Source organism: Lepisosteus platostomus, chromosome 3 (assembly GCF_059453375.1).
Source record: "Lepisosteus platostomus isolate fLepPlt1 chromosome 3, fLepPlt1.hap1, whole genome shotgun sequence".
NCBI classification, from domain to species: domain Eukaryota; kingdom Metazoa; phylum Chordata; class Actinopteri; order Semionotiformes; family Lepisosteidae; genus Lepisosteus; species Lepisosteus platostomus.
This window is the reverse complement of record NC_142613.1, coordinates 13,811,292-13,820,348: the sequence shown is the minus strand read 5'-3', so window position 1 is coordinate 13,820,348 and position 9,057 is coordinate 13,811,292. Positions and strand designations below refer to the sequence as shown.

Here is a 9,057-nt window from a genome sequence, read left to right as displayed (position 1 = left end):
AATATTATCTCCAGATTTGTCCCTAAGAATATTTAACGAAAGTGTGTGTTTATAAACACCTTACTCCTCGTTCCCTATTGTTCAACAGTGTTCGACACCTCCCTCGTACAAGAAAGTTATCTCTGTTTTATTCACACAACTGTTTTTTTTTCTTTCTTTGCAAGTCTCCGTTTTGGTAAGATTTTAAAAATAGTCAAGTTTCTGAAAACGCAGGGATGTGCAGCTGTACAGGGGTGGAAGAGCGACGTTAAGTGTACGTTATATTGGAGGGGATGTGTTTGGTCTGCGGCGATACTTAACGACATTGCTGGAAGTCTTACCGGCTCTTTCTCTCTCTCTCTCTCACTTGCTCCTGTACCGCATCTCTGCCTTCTTCCTGGCTCACGCCCTCACCACGTGGGCTTTTCATCAGTACGCAGCGAAAAAAAAAATCAATTAGCCAGCGAAGAGCCCATTCTTGCCCTGTTAGCGAATATGCCTGGGATATAAAAGGGCACGGCGGCAGAGCAGACGGTGCTGTGGCAGCCGCACACATTCACAATCACACACACTACCCTTCATCCCACACACCTCTTCCCGGTCTTCCAGGATGAGTTATACGCTGGAAACGATAGGGAGCCCCTCTTATAGGAGGGTTATGGACACCAGGACTACCTACAGCCGCACCAGCGCCTCCCCATCCAGCGGCTACCGATCCCAGTCCTGGTCCAGGGCGAGCCCGGGCACCTCGCTTACCGCCTCCTACAAGCGGACCTCCAACCTGGCCGTTCCCAGGGCATACAGCTCCACGGTCCTCAGCTCTTCCGACAGCCTCGACTTCAGCCAGTCCTCCGTGCTCAATGGGGACTACAAGCGCTCCAACGAGAAGGAGCAGCTGCAGGGGCTCAACGACCGCTTCGCCGGCTACATCGACAAAGTGCACTTCCTGGAGCAGCAGAACAAGGAGATCGAGGCCGAGATCCAGGCGCTGCGGCAGAAACAGGTGACCCACTCCCAGCTCGGCGATGCCTACGACCAGGAACTGCGGGAGCTGCGCTCCACGCTGGAGCAGATCAACCACGAGAAGGCGCAGATTCAGCTGGACACGGACCACATCGAGGAAGACCTGCAGAGGATGAAGGAGAGGTACGACGAGGAAGCCCGCATCCGGGACGAGACGGAAGGCGCTATCCGGGCGTTGAAGAAGGACATCGAGGACTCTTCGCTGGTCAAGGTTGAGCTGGACAAAAAGGTCCAGTCGCTGCAGGACGAGGTGGCTTTCTTGCGCAATAACCACGAGGAAGAGGTGGGCGACCTTCTCGCTCAGGTGCAGGCGTCGCAGGTCACGGTGGAGAGGAAAGACTACCAGAAGACCGACATCACGGCCGCGCTCCGGGAGATCCGCCAGCAGCTGGAGGGCCACTCGTCCAAGAACCTGCAGCAGGCGGAGGACTGGTTCAAGTGCCGCTACGCAAAACTCACCGAGGCGGCGGAACAGAACAAAGATGCCATCAAGTCAGCCCGGGAGGAAATCGCCGAGTACAGGCGCCAGCTGCAGTCCAAGAGCATCGAGCTGGAGTCGGTGAGGGGCACCAAGGAGTCGCTGGAGAGGCAGCTCAACGACATCGAGGAGCGCCACAACAACGACCTGACCAGTTATCAGGTGGGTGAACCCGGTACTCCCGCAGTTCAGAGCGGCGCATAGCCCTGACAGCACCCCTTCGTGCTCGGGGCTGATGTAGAACTACGATGCGATGCTTTTTTGTGCTCTGGGGCAAAAATTATCTCCCGGTCTATAGCTCGAAAACAAACTCCACTTGGTTCCAAAACTTTGTAGTATAGTAAGAACGCTTGCAATTCCTCGTTTCTGCAAGTCTTTAGTTACTTGCAGAAATGCAGCGAATGTCAGAGGATTGGAAGCATCGTTTTGCTCTCGAGCAAAACGCTAAATCACCCCCTGACCACCTCGACCGCCCGCTCGGCTTATTTCTTAGAAAAGGGGCTTTCTGATTTAGCCATGTCCCTTTGAACTCGCCAGAACTTTCTTTTTATTTTACGCACGTCGTATGTATTTTGACATGTAAGCCTGAGACGCGATACTAGAGAGCAGAGAAACTTCGCAATGTAATTGAGTGACTAAATTTACAGGAAAGTAAACTGAGAGATTCGGTGAGGTTTCATTAGATTATATCGGATGGGACAGGATTCAGGTCTTCATTTTGGTGTCTTTATTATTATTATTATTATACTCACTTATGAAATAAATGACCTTGCGTTAGTTACTATTTTCTCAAGACAAACCTCTTAAAACAGGAATTGTATCTTTGAAAGACGGGAAAAGCGCTGCTTTGCATATTTTGCTGGACCTGAATCAAGCTGCATTCTGCTGAGTCAGCTCTCCGTTACAGCAGATCGATAGCACATTAACTTTCGTCTTGCGTATGCCCAGACAGGATAAAGTTACTACGGTTGGCGGCTCTCTCTCTCTCTGTTACACTAATAATTTCTCCATATTCAATCCGTAGACATGATTACTTTTTACAGGTGCTTTTCCAATATAGCGGGGCAGAATAAGCACAGGTACAGGAGAAATCGTAAACCGCTGTCTTAGCCATTAAATTGTGAGATCGTTGTTAAATCTAGGAAGAAGTCTGTAACGCAGACGTTTCTCGCTGGAACCTGTCTGGGTAACAGTGAAAGCAAAGTTGCGCATCACTGTCGATGTGTGACTTTCGTTCAAGTGTAAAAGCAGTACTTTGTGTATTGGTGACAGTGTTTATTTCAAACGATTATGTTCAAGGTTTTAAAAAAAAGATCAAAGAGCCCCGCTAGCTGAAGCAGCGAAGCCGAAAACATTCTCCATCTCTCAGCGCTTCCTCCTCTTCCGTTTTTAGGAGACAATCCATCAGCTGGATAACGAGCTGAAGGGGACGAAGTGGGAGATGGCCCGTCACCTGAGGGAATACCAAGACCTCCTCAACGTCAAGATGGCCCTGGACATCGAGATTGCAGCATACAGGTATCCGTGACGCGCCGACTGCTGCCTTGAATATTAATACCACTGCAGAGGTAAACCCGAAGCCCTCAGCAAGCTGCGACAGCAGCAAAAACGCCACTGAAAGCGCGCTGCGCGCAGGCGCAGTGCTCCCCCCACGTTAGGTAGGGTTCTGACTTTGGGATCTTCTGCAGTAATGCCCTTACTGCGGACGTTTTCAAAATAAGACTTAAATCCTGTAAAGTCGTATAGTACGGTAGTAGCAATCTCAGTCCCAATTGTTATTTTGTTCCTGTTTTCGTCGGGGGAAAAAAACTGGATAGGAGAGGAACGCCATAGGTTTTCCAGAAAGTATCGAAACGAGTGGTGATGCCGTTTTTTTGTCCGGGTTGAGACTTTTATTCGGCATCTAATGAGGAACAGCGCTATGGCGAACAGTTACAAATTGATTTATCAAGGTAAAGTTTTAAAACAAATCGCCAGTACCGGATATAACTATTAACATGTAAGCAACGTAAAATATCAGTGTAGTAGGATTTGGGGATATAGAGAGCTACAAAACAGAATTATATTTTTAAGGCTTGTTCTTAAAACTGGATGCTTCCTTTCATGACTCCTGGGTAATACTGGGAGATTTATACGGGACGCTGCCTTTCGAATACGCTTCTTAAGAAAGATTTTTAATAACTCCACTAGCGACCACGAGGATAGAGAGTCAGTTTGAATAATAATACCATTTTAAAAAAATCTGTCGGAATCAAGTCTCTGAGGGGTTGGGGTGGTGGGGTGGAAGTAACTAAAATGATTCACATTGCAAGATGTTCCGTTTGGGAATGACACTAGCAGAGAATGACGCATTGAAGGGATTAAATTAAAGCATATTGCGATATTTTTATGAATGGATTATCAAAACCATTCAGTGCCATTGTCTCACTCTTAGCTCATTATTAGTCAAGGTCTGACAGAAATATAGGTCCGAGAACTGCAGGTGTTAAGTGTCTGTCAGTACTGCGTGTGCAGGCTGAGGCTGAACTAAGTGGAAAAGTACTGCAGTGCGAATTCTCTCAGCTGAGGTGAATTTGCACGTCTGCAGTGCTATTCTGTCTGCCAGCTGCCCTGCACAGTGCTTCATCAGAGGCATCAGTGACAGTGGGGCACCTCCTGCACCAAGCCCTGCTACTGCTACGTCATAACAACAGCTTTCCATTTGAAGAGAATTTAAAACGTTTTAGGGAAAGTAGAATAAAAACAAGCCCACTGCATTTTTAGAAGTTATGGCATGGTTTATAAATATAGCGCATAGCAGAAAGTTAAAAAAACACTCCTGCCTGTCGGTCCTGTAGAGATTGTTGACAACAAGCAAGGCAAAAAAGGCTAGGTCAAGTGGCTTGCTTAATGTCTGCTGATTTCACAAGCAATATTGTAATGTGTCAGCTGCATAATGGGTTCACCATTTCTTTTAGTGCAACGGGGAGATCTCAGTGTTGCAAAATTTGCATCATGCTAATGTCGGTTTTGGCTGATGTGTTTTTTTTTTGGAGCAGGACACTGAATTAACAAATCTCCCATCTGTTCTTGGGCTCTGTCCTTCAGGTGGAAGCACTGTTCCAAGTGCTGCAGTCATTGTAGAGGTATAGTTCACACCCTTGCCTCTGTTTGCCTGTGGATAAGAGCATCTAGTGAATGGGCTAATTATTGCAGTAAACTAATGGTATATGGGCATAGCTGAGATAGTTTTTAATTAAAGCACCAACAAACAGATAACTGCTCCTAGAACCAACAAGAGTGGACAGGAACCCTGAGTTCCTTTCTACTGCTCACCCAAGGGTGGTGAAGTGTTTGACATTCCAATCCACTTCACTATGGCTGTTCAGTAAATGTAGCTTCTGGGTGGCTGAACTGAATTCCATATAAGCTAATCAAACAGTTTGGACTGGAATGTGGTGTCCTCTGCTCCACAGACTCATGCAGTGAGGCATGCATGTGCTGTAACTGCTCAGAGGGGGGAGAGTGGGCCCAGGGCCATAACACTGTATACTGGTCACCATTTAGCAGCACACATTAACAACCAAACATGAGAACAGGGACATAACATGACGTTGTGCCTTGGATAAGTCTGTGGCTAAATGGAACCCAATAGGGTGATTTTCAAAGATTTTTAGTCCAGTTGACCACTTGTCCTACAAACTAAACTATGGTTCAGGATTACGTGTGATGTTTTTTATATTTCGATAGACACAGAAAGGAAAGATATAGACATAGTCATGGAGAATTGAGAGACAGTTCTGCTCGAACCACAAGCTTTGAAAGCCACTTGATTTAATGTATCAGATTGGGATGTCATTCTCAGGCAACCAAAACTCTCTGGAGAGAACAGTAACTCCAACGCCCATGAGATTCAGTGACTCCACCTCTGATGTGTGTTGCGGGTCAAATGTAACTTCAAGATGATGTTGATGCATATTGCAAGATGCAAGATGCTCTGCAAGATGCATATTGACTTTCAGAGGAAGAGGGTGATATATAGACATTCTGTAAGATCAGCTTCATGTTTCTCTGCTTCTGTTTGTCTCTCTCATTCGACAGGAAGCTCCTGGAAGGGGAAGAGACACGGTTCAGCTCATTCTCAGGCAGCATCACTGGCCCCTCATTCCCATACCGCCAGCCTGTTGCCCCAGCCAAGGCCCCCAAGGCCAAAGCAGAGCCCCCCAAGCTGAAGGTGCAGCACAAGTTCGTGGAGGAAATCATTGAGGAGACCAAGGTGGAAGACGAGAAGGCCGAAATGGACGATGCCCTGGCCGCCGTGGCCGAGGAGCTGGCAGCCGACCTGGGGCAGGCAGAGGAAGCAGAGGAGGCAGCTGCTGAGGAGGAGGAGGAAGAGGAGGAGGCGAAGGAGGAGGGAGAGGTGGAGGGTGAGGCCGCGGAGGAAGAGGTGGTGGCCGCCAGCAAGGCCGAAGTGAGTGCGGCCGCTCCTGAGGAGGAAGAGGCTGAGGAGGAAGGAGAGGAGAAGGAGGGAGAGGAGGCTGAGGAAGGGGAGGCTGAGGAGGGCAAAGAAGCTGAGGAGGAGGGAGAGGAGGCAGAGGCAAAGGAGGGAGAGGAAGAGGAGGGAGAAGCTGAGGCGGAGGAGGAGAAGGAGGCCGAGGCAGCAGAGGGAGAAGAGGCAGAACAGGCCGAGGAAGGAGCTGAGAGCCCCCAGGCTTCAAAACCGGAGCCTGAGAAAGAGGAAGAGGCAGAGGAAGAGAAAAAGGAAAGCGCAGGCGAGGAGGAGGAGGGAGAAGCAGACGAGGCCCAGAAGGAAGAAGAGAAAGAGGAAGCAGCAGCCAAGGACGAAAAAGTGTCTAAGGAGGAAGAGGAAGAGGCTGGCGACAAGGCAGAGGAAAAGCAGGAGGAAGGAGGAGAGGGGGAGGAAGAGGAGGAGAAAGAGGAGGCCCAAGCCGAAGAGGCAGTGTCCAAGACTGACGCCGCAAAGACAGGGGCCGAGAAAGAGGAAGAGAAGGGGGAGCCCGAGGGCGAGGGAGAAGAGGTGGGGACGGAGGATACTGCTGTGAACGGAGACGTGGAGCAGAAAGGAGACGAGAAGGAGGAAGAGGAGAAGGAGAGCAAGGAGGTGATCACCAACGGTGTGGAGGAGAGCCCCACCAAGGATGAGCCTAGCCAGAAGGTGGTGATCACCAAGACGGTGGAAACCATCACCACAGGGGAGGACGGCGCCAAGCACATCACCAAATCCGTCACGGTCACCCAGACAGTGGAGGAAGTGGAGGAGGTGCTGCAGGAGAAGCTCGTGTCCACCAAGAAGGTGGAGAAGGTCACCTCCCAGTCGGTGAAGGAGGTGACGGAAACCGAGTGAAGCCGACGACAAGACACCCACCTGATCTTTCAAACTGAAGGAGGCAAGTCCTGACGACTTGTTTTCACTTGACTAAAAACCGATGAAACAACGGAGATTCACTGCAAAATAGAAATTATAATACTGTAAAAATAAAAAGCATAGAGAAAGCCATATGATACGACAGCTATTAAAACTGCATGTGAGTGAGCTTTAAATGAGCTTTTCGGCAGGTTCTCTTGTATGGGTGGGAGGGAGGGGGGAGGGAGGGCTGACCGGCTCTAATTCATTTTCGTGCAATTGACGGGAGGGGGTGGGCGACTGCATGCGTGCACACAGAAGTACGCCCTCTACAGAGCGGGGGAAGGAGCCACTTCACCTATTAATATACATACAGTAACCTACGGAGTGCATGAGGGAAACAGAATCGCGTCTGGAAAAGAAAAAAAAACAGGGAATTATTATCGGGGGGGGGCAAGTGGAGGAGCGTTTAAAGAAGTATTATGCAAAGATTCAACTGAGCCAAAAAAATAATAATACACAGAAACTACAAAATGAAAATTACACTAATAACGATATAAAACAAAAACTTCTAGCCTTAAAATGCTATATGTCGATGTTTATTATGTTTACCTCGAGAGTGCAATTACAAACTATATAATTATACACGTGCATCAGATGGACTTTTGTTCAAGAACCAACATGTTTGGGGGTGCATTGACGTGCCTCCTGTCGCTGACTCATGTAAAACTTTTCAGCAGCAACTGCTCAATAAAGGTCATACTGAAATCTTTGTTCTCGTCGATGCTGGTCTCATTCCTGGGTCATTTCGTGGGTTGGGGAAACGGCCCGTGTCTGTCTCGTCTTTTTCCTTCCCCCTGGTTGCTATGGTTAACTGTGGTGTCAGCGGTTGAATGGAAATGGGAAAGCTAAATAATTACAAAAGAAAACTAAGTGCTTGTTGACATGGAGCCTGCAGGGAGGGGGAGGGGGGATCCACGGAAATTTTAATTAACAATCAAGTACAAACAAGCAGACGCATATACCAACTCAAATCCATAGCATTGCTTCGGCTGTCTGCTTACTATTATTATTGCTTACACTTATATAGCGCTTTTCTGGACACTCCACTCAAAGCACTTTACAGGTAATGGGGACTCCCCTCCATCACCACCAATGTGCAGCATCCACCTTTTACGTGCTTACGTGAAAGTCCTTATTTAAATATAGATCCCTTTCCTTTCAACTTTATTTAAGGAAAGGAAAGGCAAGGAAAAATAACTTGGAATGACATCAGTTGTGACCAGTCCCGGTCCTGCAGGTTAGATGTGTGATCTGTGGCATTAAGAGCTGATCTGGAAAAAAACTTGCGCAGATACCGGGCCCTCCCTGCCATAGCGACTGTTTTCCCCGAGCGGCAAGAGTTTCAGCACCACAGCGCAGGACAGCTCCCCACGCCACAGCGAGGCTACACACGGGTTTACTGCAAGACAGTGTCGATCAGGATACACCACAACAAAACACGGTATCATTGTCGTCGCCGTCACACATTTTCCTTTTTTTTTCTTCTTTTTAACGTGACCAAACCTCGCATGCTGTCCTGTTACGGGTTTCCTCGAACTGCCCAGAATACAACTTTGTGTGTGCAAGACCGACGTGGGTGGGGACTTTAAAACACAGTTCCCAAGATAATGTAGCACTGTGTATGGTTCGATTACCGTAAACAATTAGTTTGTTTTTAAACGTACTGTAACGGCACGATTTGAAAAGCGGCGATGTGTCCTGCAGAACGTATTGAGACCTTCAGCTTCAACCCTCTTTACAGCTCCCAGCTCTGCAGAACCTGAAGTAATTGAAAGAAACCAACTCAAACAGTGATGTGTGTTTGAGTGGGGAGGAGAGGAGGGGAGAGGCGGCGGAGCCCTGCTTTCAAGCTCCGAAACCGAAGGCAAACTTCCGCTTCTTCATTTGAACGCCCTGCCTCCCTGAAGTCGGAGGTCCTCATTCGGGGGTCGATGCTGTGTTATAGGAGAGGCGGTGGCGATCGATCACCACCATTTGCCTTTCTATCGAACGGCCGAGGACCCTGGCGCACCAATGCAAAGGTTTTCAAAGGGTCGAAGGGTCAGTGAAGCAAAGCGTCAATCTGCTCCCTGTGGTACCCCGTGCAAAAAAAAAAACAGTGCCACGTCTGACAGGTCACAAATCGGGAGTCTGGAGTGCATTTTAGCTAGGACGTATTAAAAAAGACGTA

At 48.5% G+C, this 9,057-nt stretch overlaps 1 protein-coding gene across 1 annotated transcript; it reads left to right on the top strand.

Moving 5' to 3' along the window:
- The first annotated feature begins 424 nt into the window (after positions 1-424).
- On the top strand, positions 425-7,596 carry LOC148674483 (neurofilament medium polypeptide-like). Its single transcript, XM_088624625.1, has 3 exons — positions 425-1,642; positions 2,874-2,998; positions 5,561-7,596. Exons 1-3 carry the CDS (start codon positions 590-592, stop codon positions 6,822-6,824), a joined length of 2,442 nt encoding a protein of 813 aa, XP_088480751.1. The 5' UTR covers positions 425-589; the 3' UTR covers positions 6,825-7,596.
- The last annotated feature ends 1,461 nt before the right edge of the window (positions 7,597-9,057 follow it).